At 36.9% G+C, this 24,127-nt stretch overlaps 1 protein-coding gene across 1 annotated transcript in view; it reads right to left on the bottom strand.

Annotated features, from left to right (window-relative positions):
* The window catches only part of astn2 (astrotactin 2), a gene marked incomplete at both ends in the record, with an annotated part of 274,064 nt that overhangs the window by 20,565 nt on the left and 229,372 nt on the right, over nucleotides 1-24,127 (bottom strand). The window contains one exon of the mRNA XM_079256074.1: nucleotides 22,278-22,426. Coding sequence (XP_079112200.1) covers nucleotides 22,278-22,426 — 149 coding nt within the window. The remainder of the gene's footprint in view (nucleotides 1-22,277; nucleotides 22,427-24,127) is intronic.

The following is a 24,127-nucleotide window of genomic DNA, read 5'->3' as shown; positions in this document are numbered from 1 at the left end:
AAGGATATACTTTTTTATACGGAATAAATTTTGACACATTCATTAAATGTTGCTTTGAAATTGTAACCAGTATTGTACTGAATTATATGCTTTTTAGGGCAACATTTTTTTATCATGAACAAATTACATACAACTTTTATACAACTTTAACTTTTCCAAACCTCAAGCCTACTTCCTCACACTGTTTATATAGGTTGCACCAATCAACGTTTGTTATTACTACTTAACGTTCAACAAAAAGTCATCTTGTCAATACAAAAATAAATGTTTTTCCAACAATTCAGAGTCTAAAAGACATTAATTACATGTTTATAAAACTTAAATAAACTTCATATGTTATAAAGGTTATGACAATTTGTAAGAACTAACAGCATTTATTGCTAGTGAGAGACAGGTAAATGATACACCTGGCTTAAAATATAGAAACACATAGGCCACATGCTGATGTATATTCCTCATTCTAAGCATAACAATATCAAGGTTATAGCATTTACAGATATCTTATTTTAGATATTATATCGCTATTATTTATATTTGCATTTTACAAAGCTCAGTAAGATTAAAGACCCATATCCCCAGCCCTAAATTTTTTTCTTTAACCTGGCAAATAGTCTGGGATATAATAAGTGAGTACTAAATTAGGAAGCTGGCTAGTGCAAATGATAAAGCAGTCACATCAAATTTGCATTACCACATCAAGAGCCTGAAACCAACCGGACATTCAGAAGATGTCCCAGTTGATCACTAGCCTGCTGGAGCTGCTAACTAGTTTTCTGACGTTCAATATGAATGTACAAGCATTAACAAAGATTAACGCATACCATCGTAACTATTCCACATTCTGTTGTAAAATTAGGTTGCCAAACATGACTTCCCACTTATTTTTATCAGTTCCATTCTGCTCTGCTACACTTTGCAATGAAGAGATGATGAATGTGCTCATTTCTCTTGCTATTTATGTATTTAGTTGATTAATTATGTCCACAAATGGAAATTAGTTGGAAAACAAAGCAATCCACCCGTGCTTGGTAGAAAATATTGTGGTTATCAATTTAAAATTGAATTGTTGACTTGATCAAGTCTGTGTTCACTGGATGATTTTCAAAGAAATCATTTTTATCGTTTGTTGCAAATTTCTATGAGAAGAGTCATTAATTTAGTACTTATTGCTATTTTATGCCTAAATTTAGAGCAAACTGCTCTAAATAAAACAAGGACAACAGAGTAAAATTAGAAAAGAAAATATTTAAATACACAACAAGAAATAGAGGGAAAAGGGTAGAGACTGTTCTGCTGGTTTATGGTTTTGGATGCAGCCACACAGGTGAATGATGATGTTAGAGGATGTTTTGATCATCAGAATAAAGGGTTAGGACTTAGAAAGTGACCGGCGTATACATCAGGAGCAACCACAGTACAGTGCTCATGTCTCACTGAAAATGTGATTTTCATAAAAATATTTGGGACCTGCATCTGTCACTTTTATTTCCTGGGCTAATAATTAACACGATTCTTTCAGACATTTGGAAAATCAATTTGTGTAACAAACCGCCATTTAAAAAAAAAAAATCTAATTGGTTTTTATTTTGTTCGACCTAAAAATACCTTTTTAATTTCAATCCAAGAGAACACATAACATTTTAGTGACACATATATCACTGGTATGACAGGAACATGCTCAGCAGGCCCATCTGGGGAACAAAACAAAGGACAATTGTCTTTTTTCCTGATCTCTGGTATAACTGTCATATTAAGGACTTGGCAAAAAATGCAGCATCTGGTACTAAACCGTCTATTCTTACCGAGAAGACTCCATCTTTACTTTTATGGGTAAAATTCTTCATGAAATGAGTCACTTGAGAGCTACAAATTGTTATACGATTACATGAATATGAGACTACTATATTTTGTGAGGGTACAGAATGTACAATGAAGTGCATAATGTTAAGTAACTTATTTAAGCTATATTTAGATGTAAATGTTAGTTTTGGAAAAATAATCAAAGAGAAATTAGTCTGCAGCCATTGTATTCTTTTTTAATAATTTTAGTTTTGTATTCTAAACTATGGATTATGTTTTAAACAGTGATTTCTTCGTAAATATAGTTATGTCAACAAAAAAAAACACACACACACCCATAAAACAAAACAAAACTAGTCCAAACAGTGACACTGTCCTTATCTCCTACTGATTTATAAGACATCAAACACAACATGACACTACTAACAGATGCAGACTTGGTTGGATCCCACAGAGTTACACCTAGAAGCATTTCTTCCACCTCTGGAGTGAATAAACATACCTGCACACACTTTTTACTGCATGTAATGATTACAAAGGAAACACATTTTTACAAGCAATAACTTCTTCTGCAGAAGAAGGGAAAAAACTTGTCGGATCAAACTCAAATCCTAAAATAGTTTTGTTTGAACTAGTATACCGAAAGATGATTGGTGCAAGGGGTTCAACAAGTTAATGTCCTTAATCGACTTTGCCTGATAAATGCGCCTTTATGATCTGCTTGTTGAAACTTGAAGGTATTTTCACATTTTGGTGCCTTTTAATGAAAGCAAACTTGGCATCTATCTTGCAACCTTGCTCCTCTCTAAGCTCTCTTGAACTGAAAAAGTTCAGCTAAGCTGATAACATCAAAATGATGTCATATTGATCTTGCAGTGTATAAATAATATATAAAGGTACATTTACTTCTTCAACACATATCACATATTTTTATAAAAGGCCCAATTTTGCTTTTCAAAACCATAAAAAAATATTTTCTGTTTTAGACAGAAGACAAAATGTGTTCATGTGCTTTCATTTGGTTTCACAGGAAAGGTGGCTTGTATGTTAAATTTACTGGAGTTATGAATTGAATGTGCTCTCACATGCAAAACAACTCCATAGCTAAACTGGAAGTGTTTTTTTTTTTACAAGCCACATATTGGCCCACACGTATGGCTGTGTTTGTGACTGTTCGCTTACTTCCACTGAGGACTTTCAGTTCTGACTGCCACAAAAAGTGGTGGATTCCAAGTGCTTGCATACAGCAATCAGGTAATAATAATCTAAATGTGATTAATTAACAGGAGAATACGGTATTTAAACCCACCCAGAAGCAGCATTTATAGTTCTACCCTTCTGAGGGGTCCTGCAAAGGTAGGCCTGTGGTCCGTCAACATTTCTGTCGATACCAAAGCCAAAACGGCTCACAGCTGGCAAAAATTAAAGTCCTTGAAATTGTATTACGGTAAAAGCCATTTTGTGTTCTGTAGCTTACATGGCGATTAAATCCTCATGGTAAATGCCAGGTGACCTTTTTTAGTAAGCAGAAAGAGAAACAAATAATAGCAAATCATGGGAATGTGACCAGCTGGACTGACGGACAGTGTACATAGAGAACAGCTCGGATTCAAACACACTCTGGCCTTGTAATCATGTATGTAGTCACAAACAAGTCATGCTCTGTTTATTTGTACAGACCAATGTCATATACAATGTCTTAAAGACATGCACTGGCCCACAAAAGCAACAGTTCCTGACCCAGACTGGCCTAAATTCCCTACAAAAACAAGGGATACCCCTCTTGAAAACTTTAGCACATAACAAAAACACTAAAAAGGAGGGGGTGGCAGAGGACATGGAGCGGTAATTCGAAGTGATCTTTCTTTTCTGCACAGCATGTGATGCAATAGGAGGAAAAAAACAAGGCTGTAATGAACACAAAAGGCTGCATCAATTAATAAACCCTCAAAACGGTGCAGATATTAATGGGCTATGGATGGATGTGTCATAGAAATTTGTAGATAAATTTGTTAAGTACATGTTCTTTTGCAGATGCATATGGATGTGTGTGTGTGTATCTGCGTGTGTGTGTGTGTGGCATTTTATATAATGTTGCAGGGCAGCCTTGCTATACAGTTATCCCTGACATATCATTTCCATTACACTACTAAATTCAGGGACTGTGTAATTGCCTAAGCCAATAGCTGCAGTGTGTGCATGCTTGTGTGTGTGTGTGTATAAGCCTGTGTGTCTGTCCCAGTGACAGAGTGTAAATCCTAAAGGTCAGTAGGTTTACAAATGCAGTTTTTGGCTCAGAAAGGAAACTTTAAGGAAAGTAGCAGAAGAAAAGCCTGAGTAGTAAAACAGTGTTCATTCGCTTAAACCATTCGATCAATTCAGTCCAGATGATTTTTGGGCAGTAAATGTGTGTGTTGATGTAAATACTGAGACAGCATATACATACATACATACATATCGCATCTATTCAGATGGAAATTTCCATCTGTATTGTCAATACACACATCATGTTCTTCTATCTTTTAATTCTACTTTGATTCTATACATCACACAATGGTGTGTGTTTGTGTTTATGGGTTTAATTTTCAACACAGCAACAGCATCAAATGTCCCATAAGAACAGAACAACAATTTAACAAGTTAGCGTAGCCCCTTTTGTTGGACTGTGTTTCCGTTTCTTTTTTGACCTTCCATCAGGATATGTGTTAGCTTAGTTGACGCTTTTTAAGCAAACAAAACATAAGCTTTATATTAACAAACAAATCACACACTTTATATTTCCTGTTGGCTGCCAAACCTGCAAGGGGCCTCCTCTGTTAAACTGTCAACATTCAGCCCTCCACTCCCAACACAGAGCCAACACCACCTTCCACCCTAACTCTCTAATTCATATATAAAGTAGACTTTTACACAGATATGCTCATAATGTCATGCAAATGGAAAAGACACAAGAATAGTGAAGAAAAAAATAAGTTTAGGGGTGAAATAAAAGGCTTCAGTAGATTTGAAATTAAATAATGCGCTTGTGATGATGCACATTAGTGTACTGAAGGGTAGTCCATATTTCTTTCATGCACACATACTCCAGGTTCAAGCTTACATCATTTAACAGTTTAATAGTTTACATGCACATATAGTTCTATGTTAAGCAGATAAAGTATTTTGAATAGCTAAGAAATAGATATAATCTAACAGATTAGTGAAACAACATGTATTTATAAACCAGACCCAAATCACACACTTATTTAAAGACTTGATTATTCCAATCAGTATAGAGTGGTGATGGTAAATATATCCTGGGTTTTGTTTTTAAATAAATGACACAGTATTAACATTTTACTGTATAAATAAAGCAATTTATAATGAATTATGCCTGCCCACTTTCCAGGGATATATATATACTGGGGAAACTGCTGCAATGCTAACAAATTGTACCATAAGCACATGAATGTGTGGTATAAGTAAAGATGTGTCTGACACATCCTTTGTTTTACATTAACCTTTGCAAAGTAGCTACTTACTGGGGCTGAGACACCTCTGACATATTTCCAGCGAGATCCCTTCTGAGAGCTGTGTGTGTGGGCGGTTAGGAATGATAAACAGTGGACCAAAACACTGTGAGGCGTAGTAGGGGGGGGGGCCCTAATTCAAAACTTTGAAAACACTTTGAAGGCAGCATATTGTGAAAAAAAAAATCTTTTTCTGCACCTATTTGGATATCTGATCTGACTAAGATGTCAAAACCTCTGGAAAAAATATATTTTAACTTTCAGTACTCTAGTGTGTCTGAAAATATGAACTATCCATAATTATCCTTTTTTTTAGAACTTCAACTGCATATCATGCAGCATTCATGGTATCTTTTTATTCTGTTTCATAATGACTAGAATATTCGGTTTGTTGGAGGTATCTTCTTTTGCCACTCAAACACGGGTAATTCAGAGTTTCCATTTAACGATGAATAAATACACCACCACCTTAATGTTAGCTTATAAAAGTTTACATATATTCTGGATGAGTGGACAAAGAGCGAAGATTATACTGAGTGTGCCAAAAGAATTACAACATAATTTGTAGCTGGTCCATTACCCCACACAGCTGACCATTAAATGGCTTTGCTCTTCCTTTCAGCAGTGTGAGTTTTAACAACTTGGGCCACGTGAATGCAAAGCTTACAACAGCCCTGTGTCTAAAAGACAGATCAGTAAAACTGTAGGTGAGAGAAGTTTTCACTTTTGTGTGTGCTAATGTGAGTCCTCAGGGCTGTATTTTCTCTCATAATATTCTGATATGCCTAGTTATTGAGCCTATTTTGTGTTTAAATATACAATGGTATTCTTGCGCAAATTTTCTTTTCAAAGCGCAAGACATTACGGTAATATCCAATAACCTTTTCTAAGGTCTTCTGCACAAAATTTGCCCCAGATGTCCTCTATAGGTGGAAGCTAGGGTCACATCTTCAGTTATACCCCAGTGTCAGGAGGTGCTTTGGCCTCTTGCTCAAACAGACCCACCACAGGTTGATCAGACCTGGGTGTGCCTCCCAAACTTCTAGGGCCCCAACTGGGTCTTTCCGATTGATCCACAGCCACCGGCTGCAGTGCTCAGCGGTCCCTGATATTTCCTTAATGGTATGGTGCAGGGCTTGGCTGTCTTTAAGTCTTTAAGGAGTACAAAGGAAGACTCTACAAAACCTTTACTGGGTGGACTGTTGTTCTCCAGCCTTGCTGTTTGCCTTAAACTCTGTGTGGTACAGCATTTTCCCTCCATATGCCTCAACAGTGGCTTCTCGCTACTGATGTTTCTACAAAATCGACAGCACTCCAGTTTAACCAATGTACCAGTCCGCTTTTAAGGTGGAGGTGACTATTTGTGAGTTACTTGTGAGCTTTGGGCCTCCCTCTGCCAGCATTTCCTAGTCCCATGCTTCCTCTAGCTATCAATTCCTTGTATGTAATGGATATTATTGCTTTTATTGTTTCCAGAAGATAATGATGGGAATATAGCAGATGGTGTTTTAGTGGTGGTGTTGGTGGCTGCTCTTCTCGCTTTGTCTACCCAAGATGAACAAGCATTTGTTCATCTATTCAGAGTTATAAAAGAAAAAAAGTTATAAAATAAATAAATGAAACGGACATGGCCCTGTAGGTTTGATATAGTTTGTGAAGACAGTGGAGATACCCTTTAAGTATAGTCCCATTTAACTGTCATTAGGTACTGGTCCAAAAGCAGTTCTGGCTTCCATTTTGTGATTTTGTAAGGATCAACTTGTTTTTTCTAAAATATTTATGGTGTTAATTGCAACATTTACTCATTCTGATTAGGAAAAAAAAGCCATCTTTCATACCATTACACAATCATTTAGTTATTACAAAGACAGAAGTCTTTTGGTCTCATCAGATCATTAAATATATCATGAAATCCAGTTTGGAATTCTACACTGAGCAGCAATTTGGATCATCATCAGCATTTGACAGCAAGTTGCAACTTTAACAGAATCTTCTGTGTTTGAAAAAATGAAAACATCCAAAATCTGCATTATTTTGGTGGTTCCAGTGGGAATAAATTCTGACTCTGGCAGCTGCAGTGTTCCCTCTGAATCTAGAATTTCTCCAACAAACTGGAAACCACGTGTCATTTTATTGGATCCAGTGCCCATTACATAACTATTGCATGTTTTCTACAAAAACAGGGTAGCTTTCCCAGAGCAAATGCACGCTACACCTTAACAAAAATCTATTAGATGTAGGTTTTACTGCTTTATTCAACAAAAAGCAAAAAGACTATATATGATGATAAAACATCATGACAACAGATTAATTGTAAAGGGTAAAAAGAGTTTTATGCCAGGTCCTTTCATTTATCTGAAATGAATCAAGTCCCCTCCAGCAAATAATAATTGGATGATCGCCCTGGTCATGGTATAATCAAATATGAATGATGATGTGATATTATTTCACTATAAATCACAGTTAAAGAGAATAAGCACAGTTAATAGCAAAAACTGATGAATTAATGAAATGATTTACATCAAATTTTAATGTTTAATGTCACTGTCTTCCTGCTACAAACTTACAGCTCAATAATATACATAAAACTGAAAGCTGCTCCCCAAAAACAAGATTTATTTATTTATCTATTGTACTACATCAGAAACAGGTAATTGCATAATTTTCAGCATTTAACAGCAATATTTTACTTCTTTGTTGATGCAAGCAGTAGTAACAAGTCAGTCACTGCGCATGTTGGTCCAATTCTTGTAGTTGGACATTCCTAGGTTCACCTCTAGAACTGCTTGACACTTTGGCTCTAACAACCTGAAAATGACACTGTGTTTGGCATTGGACTGCCTCTGCCCTTTCAGCACAGCGAGAATTTGGGTCAGGTTTGTTGGTATGTGAAGGACTAATGACCCCCTGGGCCTACTATTTTGATGTGATCCATGTGTAGTCTGTTTTTACAGCACCTGGCTCCTTTTACTGAGACCCCATCACTAGCTGGTTCTGGATTTGACATTAAAGATGGCTGTGAGCCTTGAATGGCATCTTCAATCTAATGTATAAGTAGACTGGTGGGTTCTGATAGGTTCAGCTGGTTTTTGGGTAAGAAACTGGGAAGATGTAATGTGAATGCACTGGTGTTAGCAAACATTTCTAGGTCCAGAACTTGGTAATCCCAAAAATATTCACACAAGAGTGACAAATGCGTTCTCCTTGGCTTGTTTCAATGCTTCTTTCTTGAGACAATATCTGTAGTCATGTGCACAATTATGCACATGGAACACCCCATTTTAAATATTCATTGTGGCACACGTACCAACTGGATGCAGACGCGCTAGTTTCTACTTTTGTTTGCATGTGCAGTAAGTTTGCACATGTTCTAGCATATGCAAACCTTTAGTAAATCCGGGCCCTAGTGTTCCATTTAATAAAGGGTGTCAGGTGGAGTTGGAACTTGCAGGGTGTTGCCATATTTCTGACATAGAAAGTAACCACAGAGAATGACCCATCATGACTGGCTTTTCATATGCTAGGAATACTGAATAATCCTTATTTAAGCCAGGGATAGCCTTAGATTCAATGTGCATCCTGTAGCAGATAAGAACTCATTTGCAAACACATCTTTTTAGATGAGGCAACCGTGAAAGTTATTGAATTCCTTTAATGGTAATTGTTGAGTGGTAATTGCTGACAAAGACTGCGCATTTGTCACATTTAGAGCTGAGGACAAGCTACTGTGGTGACATATTTGGGATTCAGAGGGCGGACACAGTATTAGAAAATTCTTTCAGGATAATTCAGTGTAGTCTAACTCAGCGGATGAAAAACCACAGTAGAAGAAGAAAGGAAAAAGAGGATAGAGAAAAGAAAACTAAATGGTGATTTATAATCAATTTTGATTAAATATTAATGCCACTACCTTGACACATATTCTGTGTTTTTTTTCTTTTTATTTTTTTTTTTATATTGTGTGTATATTAGCTAGTGGGGGGCACAGATGGTAAAATTGATACAGTCAGTTATTAAAGTCACCTTCCATGATGCTAAACAGGGTTCACTTCCTTCATATTTAAGTAAGCAACTTCATTGTGAACTTAGATTTATTTCTCCCAGTTTAAGTGTGTAATGCCCCCAAATGCAAAATAAGACTAATCAATCCTAATTTAATGGTTAAATGCATTTTAAATTGATTTTTGGCCTGCACCAAAATCAACAAAGATCAAGTCCAGTCTCGCAGAAGCTCTGCCAAACACAGACAAATTTCATTACGTGATGGGGACAAAATATCTCATAATAAAACAATGACAAATGAAAAGGGAGGCAGTGAGAGGCAATATCCTTATCTTGTCTCAGTAATAATTCCATAATTCCAGCACACGTCCATTAGTGAGCCTTTGGCGACACTGAGGGATTGTCATAATTATTGAGAGATGGAGAGAACAAAAATAAATCAGGGAAGTCTAGACCTGTAGTGATGGTAGAGAGAGACTAACAATGTGCGCGTGAAGAGACAAAATGGGAAGGGAAGCAAAAAGGAAAAGGGACTGCAGAAAGCCCTTGGCCCCCTGCCTGCAATCTGCAATCTGCTGATGGCGAAGCTCGTGACGAGGAGGTGCACAGCGTCCATTTTTAGCGATGAGGTCATCTTTAATTAACAAAACCAAGAGAGTCAGCTGTGTCACTCCAATCTGTTATCTGCACCCATGCTCAAGGACACCGTTTATCTCCATATAATTCAATCTCTTTGAATGAGGGCTTATCGACGTGGTGGGGTGCATTCTTGGTCTCGAGCAATGATGGGGCTGTTACATAAACAGGGGTGGGGTGGGGGGGATACCACTGATTCTGATCACAGAAGACATGTGGAAAGACGAGAGTTATGTGGAGGTTTGAGGTATGTGGCAGACGAGGTAAAGCGGAGGAAGATGTGAGACACATGTTGTGTGTCTCAATAAGCTGGCAGCATGAGCTGGAAGGAGGAAACTGGAACTAAATTAAGGGCAAAGATCAAATGGATAATCCGTTTCTGAGTCTAACTGTGCCAGCATGAGGTGACATCATTGCTGTGTAGCCCTCAGTGCTGCTGATGTCTGGTTCCCCACAACTCTTCTCCACATTGTCTTCTCTTTCCTCCTCTTGTTCTTGTATCTCTTCGCACTATTTGTTTCTCTTTTCTTTCAGCTTTAAAATACCTACTCCAAATTTTCATTTAACCCCCTCTCATTTGTCATTTGTGCAAACCCTTTCAGCAGATCTCTACAATGACTTAAGCTGTTCTACATGTCAGAATCAGGTGGGTTTGTTTTTAATTTTCTTTTTAAATGCACAGCTGAAGCGGTTGTGAGGATCACCATGCGCGCTGATGAACACATTCACACACATATATAAAAAACTGTTACCTCAGCACAACTGTAATTTAAAGACAAGTCATCCAAATTTGCTGCTGATGAGACAAGAGAGGTGCTGAAAATACAAGTTGATAAAGTCCAGAAGCATCCTGAGCAGAGCCATTAAGGAGCACTGCTTATTTTACTTATTAGAAAGACTTGGTTTCTTCTCTTTATGTTTAAAAAAGTCTCCTAAAAAAGAAGTTTGACAAATGAACTAACAATTTCCTTTAAATCAATCAATGTTGTTAATCATCATCAAAAACAAACTCCTGAGCTGTTTTAAAGTGGATTAACTGGACATAGTGCTTCAGATTAACACAATTTTAATCCAATCAGATCAGTTCATTATCTTAGGCCAAAGATAATGACAGATCATATTTGTTATTTTGTGGCAGACATGACACAACTGCCACGACTGTTTAATTCACTGATGATTTGTCACTACATTTCATACTTTTACTAATATCAAATATACCTTAAGATAAATTAAAACTTTTAAATGCTTTTGCCAAAATTCTTGCATATATTCTACAAGGTTCTCATGACATATAAGAGCTGATATCCTCTGCAGGAATGCTAAGCCCCACAATTATACATCAGTATTACTTATCCTGGCTTCAATGTGGATACTGCCTCTGCCTTGGTGTGCCATCTAGAGGCCTGCATGAAGCCCTAAGAAGTCATTCACTTTGAGCACATCCATCACTGCTGCAAGGGAAGTCAAGAGGAGCGAAGAGTCTTTCAAAATATGCCATGCCTTTACGGTATAAACAAATATTTGCAAAGCAATGTATGGGAGAACTGAGCTTGTAGTGATGGTAATTAAACTTCTCGTTTAACTACTGATCAGTAAATGGCTTGTTAATAGTTTAAGTGTTTATTTATGCATATAATTTTTAATAGCTGTGCTTCTACGATACTCTGACCTGTGGATACATGACAAAGGATTTCATGCTTTGGCCACCAATGCACACTGAGTGCATCTCTATCTTGTGAATGACCAATAAGGTTTGCATTGCTTAATGATGGTAGTGGGAAATGTTATTACAGAATAATCTATCAAAAATCAGCCCAAAGAAGCTTAATAATCAAGCAAGTGGAATACATGGGACATCAATTAAAGCTGTTTTTACATTGAAACTGTTTTTGGTTTATGTTTTATAAGTGAAAAAGTGGGCATTTTTCTTGAGGCTGTGCATTAGCATTAGGCTTTTTGTCTTGTATCCAGTTATAGATTTTGTATAACAAATGCAACATTAGGGAAACAATCAGCGTTTTCTTTGATTGCATTGCTGTAGTGCAGCTTCTTCACGGATGAAAAGTTGCTAATTGTCGAGCATTCAAAGTTTACACATCACTTTCTGAAAGATAGAAAAATAACATGTACAACTTTGAATGACAAGAAATACATTTATACATTTATCACATGAAATGGAACACAAAACCATTGTCATTAGAAATAGTCAGGTATTGTTATTGATGTGTTTGATTGATTTTTCTATATATCCAGTTTCAGTGACACAATGTGCAAATGCACGACTTAATTATAAAAAGTTACTCAAATGCAATACATAATCTTTCATCAATCATCACTTGGTCGATACCAACAGACTGATGTGACATCAACTGAGTTCCTTTTTGTTTTTGCTGCTTTTTCAGAGTACAAACGCAGAAAAACGCCCATTTTTTGGGGCACAGAACTTCAATACTACTACTGATCAGGGTTTCCCTTTAATAAAATGTTTGTCACAGTAAGTGTTGGTTAAATTTCTCTTCAGTCAGGTCAGGAAAATAAACAATTATTATTTGTCAACAATAATCAGCTGTCTTGAAATTATGTGTGACCATTAAAACTTAAACTGCAATTGATATCCTGACTACACTGCATATATTATAAGAAGTGTTAGTTTTAATCTGTTGTCCCTGGCCAGGTCTTATAATGGCTTATGAATATGATACTTTCCAATGATGCAGTACAATCCCACGCTTCACCGCTTGATGACTCCTTCCTTTACTTGCTTCATGTATGCATGCATACATGCAACAATATGGTGAGCACACAGCCTCAGTGTGTAAGCCAGAGAGATGCATATGTGCTGTGACAGCAGAATTCTTGTGAACCCCCAAAGGACAACAAACTGCGTTTCAATGGCATCTCAGTAGGAGTATGGTAATCAGGGTATTGAATTGCCAGTAGAGTATTAAGAACAAAAATTTCAACTGCTCTCCTTTCAGAACTTTAGTGGAACTTTGTAAAGCTAAAATGTTCTGACATAGGGTACGGTTACATGATGTTTTTTAATTCCGAAATGATAATTCAGAATTAAATCATTTGAAAAAAAAAAATATTCTCCTATGAGTTTACGTGAAAATAATAATTCCAAATGGAGACTTACATGAAACACATCCTTACTTTATTCCTCTTTTGAGTTGCGGGTTGGGAAGGGTTCGGATTGGACAAAGGGAGCACGTGACGTATGATGTATACCGTAAATAAACAAGTTTGCTCCCTTCTTCTCATCTTTTCAGTCTTAACTTGTAAAAACTACATAATAAGTACCAGTTTTGCCGCTATTTTTATTATAATTTTGAAGTTCCAGCTCAACACGAGCATACTACTTGACTTATTGCAGCAACTGAGAAGGAGAAGAAAGATAGACTACCGAACACGGGAGGCAAAACAACGCATGTCATCGGGACAGGACAAGGTAACGAGCATGCGCAGAACGACCGGAATTAACTTAGAGCAGAATTAAGGTTTACATGACAAGAGGAATTAAATAGTTCAGAATAAAAATGGAATCACATTTAAAATAAAACCAAAAAATAAAAAAAAAATTGCCTGCAATAAATTGTCCAATGTCAAATATTCTCATTCATGCAAAATATGGCATAAATTAAGAGAACCTTCCTCTGTTTTATTTAGTGTCTGCACATAAACACACTGTCAGTCAAAAATTTGGACATACTTTCAGATTATATCCAATAAATTCAATATACAGTAACAGTCAAAGATTTGGTCACACTTTCCAATTAAATCCAATGGGAAAGTGAGTTCAAACTTTAGACTGGTATTGTATATTGAGGGAGGGAGGGACGTTCACTCCCACTCAGACTCACACAAATATTAATTTATTCATTCATTTTCCGAGCCAATCAGTCCGATTTAGGGTTTTGGAAAAGCTTAAGCCTATCCCAGCAATCATTAGGCGACAGGTCGCCAGTCTATTACAGGGCCAATACAAGAAGACAAACAACCATGCTCACTTTTAGGGGCAATTTAAGGTAACCAATTAACGTAACATGCATGTCCTTGGACAATGGGAGGAAGCTGGAGTACCAGGAGAGAACATGCAAACTCCATACAGAAAGTATGGAGTCTTGAGCCTCCCCCAAGCCGAGGATCAAACCAATAACCTTCTTGCTATGAGGCCATAGTGCTAACCCCCATGCCATTAATTTTTATTAATTTATTCCACAGTTTGTTTTCTTTTAGAAATAAAGCTTAGTTGCAAGGCTATGACATGTTGGGTTCATTAAACATTTGTTTAAATAAGAACACACTTTTAGATTAGTTTGTTTACAATGTAAAAACTTTTCAAATATTTTATATCTTTTATTTATTTATTGATATTTGTTATTGTTACAAAAAAGAAATTCTAACATTGTAAAGACAAGAAAAAGACCTTCATACTTTCCATAGTGATTTGAGTTTTCAACACAGTTCATTGGAAAAGAGTGACAGCATGCTTCCAATCTGGCTGTAGCTATAGTGCAACTCTTCTGCATTGGAGCAAGGTACGTCACTGTTCCGTACTACACATTCCAAATACAGATACATATACCTACAATCCAAGGAGATTTTAAAGGGACATCAAATAAGAGAACTACCTACACTAAACTGATTGGGTGCAGTTTATACCCTTACTCTGAGAATTTGTGCAAATATTCTTTGTTGGAATAAGGGTTCTGTTGTTACTATCACTTTAATAGTTCATGACCAAAGGTGTGATAAAGCCTATGGGTCTACAAACTGACAGGTTCACTTCTTGGATAAGCTCTCTCTTGGCTGTTGCTTGACAACAACAACCTAGCACAGTGTGTCACATGATATACCCATCTGCCTATTGATCAGTCTTGCACCACTTGTAAAGAACACACTGGTAAGGAGATAACTCATCCCCAGCTCAAAGGATGAAATACATTATTTTCAAACCAAGGACACTGTGCTCAAGTAAGTAGTAGAGGTGTTGACTTTCATAAATTCAGTGCATAACTTGGTAGCACTTTATTACAGCTTGGTATTAATATGATAATAATGTAGCAACCTGATGGTAATACACAAGAAATATCAGGTAAGTACTATATAATAACCTTGTAATAACTTGGTTATTACATTGTTAAATTAGTTTCCCTGTCACTGCTGTAGTTCAGGTCAGATATTACCCTGTATCTTGAGTTCTAGTCTGTTGCTATTAATGATATGCCCAGTGATATTATGAGGATATAACATGGGTTTTACTTTGTTATTACAAGGTTGTTATTACTTATACCATGGTCTGGGTGAATACTTGATTCTAATTGGTTGCAGGGGGGCCGTTAAAAGGTGATAATGGACACCAGTTAAAAAAAAGTTCCGTCAAAAAGCCGAATAATTCTAAATCATTGCATTGGCTCAAACGCCAACCGTAACCGTGGCAACAGAAATGTTAGCGACAAACGGACAAAACAGAAAGCAGAAAGAATATCCAGAAGGACGATGTCAAACAGCAGCCCATGGTTACTAATGAAGGTGTCTGATTGGCCAGTTTTTAAGTTATTTTATTTTTCAGGTTAATTTAGACCATCGGTTGAACAATAACCAGAGAAAGGAAAAAAGTCTCCTGATCCCTCCCTATCTCATTACTGTATAATGTTCGTGTTCTACCGAAATTGTTAGTTAAAATTTGTCACTGCAGATAAAATATCTATCACATTGTTTCAACTGTATTACATAATATTTAATCAGTTAGTTTGTGATGAAGCTCCAGATCTCTCTAAGAGGGACAGAATGGCTCTGACGTCACCATGCAGTGGTGAAGCGGACCGTGCGTGTTTGTCTGCATTAATGCTCCAGCAATTATGCCAACTATACAGCGATCTTCAAGAATTAAAAAGGTCCATGCTGTTTGCATTTAGATTTTTCCATGGCCGAATTTTTCTTATGCTATTACAGAAACCAACCACTGCACGTCCTCTTCGATTTCTTTTATATTGTGAAGAAATATGCATTTTTAGAAAATCAACATATTTTCTTTGGAATCTGTTAAAGGGCGGGGGCGACACTTCCAAACTCTTATCTTTCAGGCTTGATCACCTGATGGAGCGCCATGCACACACACTCACTCTCTTATTCATACAAACTGAGCTCCCTGGACCACAGTCACACACATCCCAAAACACGATCATATTTCACCATTATTGGTGAATTGTCACAATATTATCTGCTGCAGAACGAGCTGCAGGTGCTGCCAAAGGCGGTTACCTTGGCAACGACACAACAAGAGACATTAAATAGTCTGCTCCACTGCTTCTTGTTAAAATCATTATTTTAACAGTAAAAACAACCTTATATTATTTCCTTTGTGAGGGACCATGGTAGAAGTGGAATAATGCCTTCCAAGGTGTCCATTATCAGAAATTAATGGACTATGCGGAGGCGTGTACCATCCAATGCGAGCAACATTATCCCTTACATATTACACAGTAATTACTTTAAAATTTCAATGAAATTCCCAACATATTACGACACTATTACAATGTTATTGTTGAGCTGTAAAGTACAACATATAACTCTTTGCATAAACCTCTTGACTCCACAACTACTATGCTCACAGTGTAATGTCACTGTCCCCCACCACCCAATATGCGATGCTCAAAGCATACTCTCCGCTGTCCTCCACCACCCCATTGGCTTTCTTAGTTAGGCTATCATTTTTTCCCAAATTGGCTTGCATGAACACTGATTGAATCTCAATTAATCAGCTTGAAATTATTTTGTCTATACAGTGCCCTGAGATGACATGGCGCTATGCAAATAAAGCTTAGTTGTAATACATCTACAGATGGTTCAATAAGCTTGCAGAGGCTTAGATCTCCTTCCAGCCATGATCTTTGCAGAAACAGCATTTGCCCGCATTTGACTAAGACTGCCTTGCATCCTTAAGTGCAAAGCTGTCTTAGTTTTGACTCTTCCATCTGTGGTTCCATGATGGTGAAACAATTTATCAAATGCTATCAGTCTATGACTACACTTGCATCTCTTGGAGATATATTGTTACCAAGAACACCCCCTTTCCTACAGTTTCAACAGTCTCAAACTTTAAATTCTTGCTTTCTCTGGACTCCCAAATCAGTTGCAGTTATTCTCTGTCATAAATTATTAACATGTATGCCAATATAGCTTACTGAATTAAACCTTAAATGCTGTTCTTCACTTGTAAGTCACTTTGGATAAAAGTATTAGCTTAATAAATATTGTTTATAAATTCTGAACAAAACTGGTGACAAAGGACAGTTCTAGTGGAGTCTAATATGGATTTTAAATTAGTTTGAACTATGACCATAAATCCAAAGGAGCCTTTAGTTTGGCTATAAAGTGACTGACTAACCATTACCATCAAGTCTTCCCCTGTTTACCTTTTTAGTTTCCTACAAAATGTAACTAAGATATATTTGTATGTTTTCACCAAGTATAAAAAGCACATGCAGAATCCCACACACCCTCTAGTATACACCCTCTAGTATACTTGAGAAGCTAAAGAATTCGGGACTCCTTGTTTGGCTTAATGACTCCCTTTACAAGTTCTCTCCAAGATCAATTCTATCTTTAGCTGTAAGAGGTACAATGACCCGTTCCAACATGATATCTGTTCTAGGACCATTCAAAATCTAGTGGAGGCTCTCTTGTATGAGCGAAGTGAAGATCCGTTGGAAGAGCATTTCAACAAATAGAACGACAGAGCCTCAGTATTTGGGATCCCTTTATACGTCCAACATCCTTGCCTGCCATCTGGTAGGTGAGCTTTTGTCTTCACGGAAATGTCCAAGACAAACAGTCACAGATCTGATCGTACACTTAGAAAACTGCTCATCGACGTGTGGTGTCCTGGTGCCAGTTGCACCCATGCCAGAAGATTCTGAAGAAAATCTTATGGACTGCTGAGGGCAAGAGAATACTTGAAACAGTCCATGAACTAACATTTATTCAATCAGCTTTAAGCACACATGTAAAATAACCACATATCACCAGGTAAGGGAGTTCACATCAGATAGATCTGCGATTACTAGCCCAAAAGAACATATTAATCACTATAAACGTTTTGTGCAAGTTGTTGCTGTGAATGAAAAAAAAAACCTCAGCAAAAAGATGGCATGTGAGATCATCTAAATAATTATTTAATTGATCAAAGGTCACCCAAGCTGTTGGAAAAAAAAAAAAAAAGACAAGCTGCATGTAAATCACATAAACAACTCTTCTTTCATGCTATAAAAATACATGTTTTATAACAGCGATACAGCATATTCAAAAATAAGGTGGTAAAGAGTTATGAGTGATTCTCATCCTGATGACTCACTTTATTCTCACAGATAATAATTTTTAAATATTTTACTAAAATTTTGGTATTTGGATGTCACTTCGACAGTATTTCTATATTTTATGTGTAAAAACATGGACAGTTCCACATGCTGTGCGCAAATAGTATGAAAACACGGATTTTAAATACTCTGAATCTGGATTGCTTGAACATGTAAGAAAGACCAGGATAACAACATACCAGTGTTTTTCAAATACAGTATCACAATCAGACCACCCTTGGAGAAGTAATATCTTGTATAGGGTATAGGTCAGTCATTTGAGGCCTTGGTTTAAAGGGCTGTATCCTTTATGAAAACGGGATGGTCTCCTCTGCTATACTTGAGAAACATGGCTTTGGAAGCCCAGAAAGGGCTGCATCCAAGTGTCTGGATCTCCACGCTCGGTCTCTGTCTGCCATCTGTATAAGTGTGCACATGGCTGAATGTGTATGCTCTGCATGTGTGACTCATACTCAGCATGGATAAGTGTCTGTGTGTGACTGTCTATCTTACTTCTCTCTCAGATACTGCCTGATGCGGTGTGTCAACTTTCAGTGGATGTGGATCCAGTCTCAGCCTCTGCTGTTACAGACACCAAATGAATCCCATCTTCTGCATGGCGATGGTTGACATCCAATCTCTACATCATGCTATTCTTTTTTCTTCATCAATCTTTTGTGTGTACTAAGATATACTACTGTAGTCAACTGTATTGCTGAGACATTTTCAATCTATTATGTGATACTTGTCCAGACAGCTGACAATATGCAATTTGACCATATAGAGACTTTGCAACTCATCATTATTTAACACTACTTTTTTCCACCTTCTTCCCATTATACTCCATTTTTCAAAACTTGGACATGAATTTGCGCTTCACATTGCCTCATGCTGACAGCTTTCGTCACTGACTTTAGCTCTGGATGACAATTTTGTTCCCTGCAATTGTCAAGTACTGTTTTGTCGTAATTCCGCTGAATAATAAATCCCTAGTGCGTACCCACCCCTAAATGTTTGACTACAATCTTACTGGTTCAAATTGTCTAGCAGTTTTGGAAAATATGAACAGGGAAAAATGGGAGAGAAACACTTGCTTTCCAGAAAACCACTAAGATGCCCTCGAGCGAAGTATTTATCCCCATATTGCTCCACTGGAGCTTCTCCAGGGCTAACGCTAAAGAACTGGTTTTGCTGGCAGCTTTCAAAGAAGGAACTGTTTATGTGTATCTGTCTTTGAAAGTCAAGAGGAGCTGTGAAGAAAATCATAGTGGAATGGATACAGAAGAATGGCTGAGCTTGGGAACATGTAACTCTGGAGTTAGTTACTTTGTATAAACAAGGTGGCCATGGTAAAAGGCCAATGTGGACTTTATTTTGTTCCTATCAGTTTTTGGTTTCAGTCCACATTTACTTTCACAGAATGTGTTTCTGAGTGGTAAAAATGTAAAAATGTCCAATAAAGTCTGTCCATGTGTTAGAAACTGATACTCTTTAAACAAAATGTTCTTTTATTTCCAGAGAACAAGAGCTCCTCATGTTAAGACGCAGCTATTATTTAATAAATCTTCCCCTATGATACATTTCAAACAACATGTTTTGGAGAACAATGACATTTCTGAGAAACCACATGTTTTAGTATTTACAGTTAAGATGGGACCCATCCAGACCCAGATAAATGCCCATATTGTTTTGAATGAGGTTTTCACTCAGAGTTCTGATTGCATCCCAATTACAAGTCCCTACTTCTCACTACTCCTCATGTGGGGTAGCAATTTTTTCTCATCACAATCTTAATTTGATTTGTTCAGGTGAAAGTGCCCCTGAAAGTGAGTTCAGTGATGGGCAAGATGGGTTGAAATTCAGAAAGGATGAGGCAAAAAGTTGAAAACAATGACTCTGAATCTGGACTTTCTCTGTTATAACATGATTTATGGTGGTGACTGGCACATAGCAAAGTGAGTCACCCTCACCATCTGCCCCTTCGTACCTCACCTCTGCCAGCATGCCTGTGTCTGGCTGTCTGCGGCCTCTCTTTGCTCATTGGTGCCCACGCTTCATCAGCACTCCTCTCAGGGGTGATGGATGGCCTGTCCATACCTCCCGATGTATAAAGTCAGCCTTTTCCAGGCTACCTCATTTCTCCAATATTATTAAATCTCGCTCTTTCCTCTGACTCACCCCAACCTCTCATCACAACAGTGACCATTTTCCTCACACGCCCCCCCAACACAATGGTCAGCACCACATGGTGTCTGATAAATTGCCTTACGTCATTTTCTCTGTGTGTATAAGGTCTTGTTTGTGTTCTGTATCCACACCAAAACTTCCACTTCATTCCCTCCAAGTACAACCATAACTCCAGTATTCCTAAATTCTCTTGTAAGTTTACAAATCCTCTTCATTCATTTGGTTTTTATTGAACTTTTGTCTCTTTATTAAACCCATTTAAGCTCTTCATCACCATTTTGACCTAAACCATGTATGATCAAGTCATTGAAGTAGTTATTCATTTTTTTTCCCAAGATTGTGTCATGTTTCAAATTGTGAGGCTCAAATCAAGCTGTGAGACTCACCCGGACACAGGTTTTAGTTGGAATGAGTAATCTAACATGTAACACCTCCTGTCTGGTGTGCTAAGAATGCTGCATTGTAATATCTAAGAAAATAAACATACATACATATATACATACATATATACATACTAAAAATGATAGTCACATGAAAAACAAACAAAAAGTTGAGATGATTTATGCAATGAAAACAGAAAAAAAAGATATATAATAAAAAAGTCCTAAAAGTTACAACTAAAGTCATAGCATATTTTTCTGATAAACAGACCCACTGAAACTGTTGTAGTTCCAGTGGGTGTGATGGTTTATTGGCCTCACTTTAATGGGATCCCATTTGGGACAGGACATAGCCATCAGTTTCTGTAAAGTCTTGTGTCTATTAATGCATCATTCTTCTTTAGAGTGATCAGTGAACTATTTAATTAACATTAATTTGGTATGAATGTATTAACAGGCTAATGTTAATACTGCCGTGGAACTAAGTTCATTGCTAACAAGTATACTTATATTAAGTTTCCATAATACAGTGACTAACCTCTCCAGGTGTGTTTGAGGTTTTGAAGGAATCTGGATGAGGTGGATCCAGTGTCCTGGATTTTAATACCACAGGCTTTGCAGCTTGCATCTCTTTTACTCATCCTTTGTATGAAGTTTTTATACTTTCAAGTTATTATGACGAAAGGTGGGGCAGCAACATGTATGCCCGCCAGGCCTGTTACTTGTTTTATCATTTGTGCCTGTTTCTGTATATTATGTCAATGTTATGTCTAGGGAAATAAATCACATACAGCAGACAGGCAACAGCTCGAGTCCCTGTCTCTGACGTTATCTGAGTAAGAAGCCAATTTGAGTCTTAAAGGCAGAGGATAGATTCTTTCCACCACTAGGTAGCAAAAAACAGGTTGTGAGCAAAACCACAAAACTGCTACCTCCACAAATAACCACAGGTTGGCAGTAATGAGCAAAACTCTCCTCTTACCCCTTCTCCTTGCCAGCTCCAATGAGGGCAGGAATCGCTTGTGAGCTGTAGCTCAGAGCCGCTCTGCAATAAATGGGCTCATACTCACCCTACTGGTGGAAAAAAATGTACTTTTTTTTACTGGTCAGAAAACATTCAAGAAAGGTCTTTGTTATTAATCAAACTTGTAATGACTGGAACCTACATGTTTAAAAAAACTATCTAATTATGATTATAGTTATTTTTTTAGCTAATTTATTTTGAAAATCTTGAAAATCTTACATACTCTGCCAGTCCTGAAATTAAGGGCTGGAAGAGATAAAGTAAAAAAAATACAAAAAAAAAATTTAAATAAAACAACAACAAGAACATAAATAGTGTTCCAAACAATCTCTCATAAAAAAAAAAAGTATAAATATCAAATCAATGTCAGCATCTCTACCTGTGTAGACTTCAGCCTCTGAAGGATCCTCTACTCGCTTATGCTGGATGATGTAGTCGGAAACTTTACAGCCAATCAGAGGCTCCACATCCATCCACTCCAACGCCACCATTGTGCTTGAGGGCTCCAAGTAAGGGGCGAGACGCAAACTAATGGTGCAACAGAATGAAAACATGGCTTAACATACAATTACAACTAAGAGATTACAACATTCACTCCTATGCCTGATTTTGATTTTATGTAGATCTTCAATACACCAATTTGTCTTGAATGCACTTACATAAATGGGCATATACACTAAGAAACTATGAATTAAATAAACTCAGTCAGTCTGCTACTTTTAAGCATTGCTTGATGAACAAACCAAAAGGAAAAAAAAAAAACACAATTATTCATACTACATCTTATCAGTATCATAACCTGTAACAGACGGATGTCAACTTATGCTTTTAATTTCTAACAGATTTGTCACAGAAAACAAGTCTGCAAAAAGCCTCTCCCTTATAAATAAAGCCAAACTTTTGATGTAAATGAGGTCTGTACTTCATACCACTCTCTGGTACTACCATACTTCACACATAGTGTTGACGTATGGGGAAATAGTTACTGATGTAAAATGAATCCATCAGTCATACTACACAAATGAGCAGCCTGTATTATTCAGAAGGCTTCGTTTCTTGAACCCACACATCATCTGTTTCTTTAATCAAATCTGATGATCTTGTAAAGTATTGCACATTGATAATTTCATTCAAAGCCGTCAGTGAATTACTACCAAATCTACAAAAGTTGTTTAGAATTCAGAGAAATTTTCATAACTTTAGTGAGTGTGTATATTTTATATTGCCTAAATTTTCAACCACTAGCAACCATTTTTGTGTGTCTGTATGTAGAGTGAAACCTTGAAACAGTCTGGACATCCAACACAAGCAATTCTCTAATTATCTACAACTTTAAAGCTCTCTAAAAGTCCTTTATGGTAAGTGGTGCTGGTGTTTTCTCACATTGTTGGAATGTGGTTATTACTTGAATAAACGGGTGACTGTATGGGAATACTGTTGAAGACGTTTATTGTGATCAGTAGCAGGTCTCTCTGTTCACTATTCAGATTTGGAGAAACAGGAATGATTACTAAAAAACTTCATTATGTTAAGTTATTGATGAGATAAGGTGTAGGATTAAATCAGTTTTCTTCCTTCTCTCCTTTTCAAGCATCAAGGATGTTCCTTGTTTTTGTTATTTGCTTTTTTATATATTGTTCTAAATTGCATTGCCAGTTTCTGTCTTTCATGGGTTATTTGTGCTCAAAAGAAATCAAGGAAACAAACAAACAAGTCTACCCTGAGATTCTTAATCACACTTCTTCAGCAACATTCAGCTGTCATCAGACTTGGACTGAGCTGCTCCAGATGTTGGTATTGGCCTGTTATCCTATTCTTGTACACCTTATTCATCATGGATTCTGAACATTGATCTTAACCTTTTTCAAACATTTACTTAAATACTTGCAAATTTGAATTTTTAACCATAAAAAAAAGAGTATTGTTATAATATGGAGACTGAGGTGACCAAAAAAACTCTATTCTATCAGAAAACTAATGACCAAAATTTAATTGTTGGTAAAGGTTAGCGTTTTTATTGTCTGCTGTCCTTCGACATTGACTAAGGAGAACATAAACACTCTAGAGGGAACTTAAACTTTGCAGAAAAACTTGGCAGTTTAAAACTGCAAATACAAACAGAACATTCTGGGAGGATGCAGCCAAAGTGGCCCTCAAGATGTCAACATTATAAAACGGCATCAAAACATCTGTAAAACACACTCAAAAGCTACCATATTGACAATGTAT

Source organism: Telmatherina bonti (genome assembly GCF_933228915.1).
Source record: "Telmatherina bonti genome assembly, chromosome: 17".
Taxonomy (NCBI): domain Eukaryota; kingdom Metazoa; phylum Chordata; class Actinopteri; order Atheriniformes; family Telmatherinidae; genus Telmatherina; species Telmatherina bonti.
The sequence above is the reverse complement of the archived record's forward strand: the minus strand, read 5'-3'. Positions and strand labels throughout refer to the sequence as shown.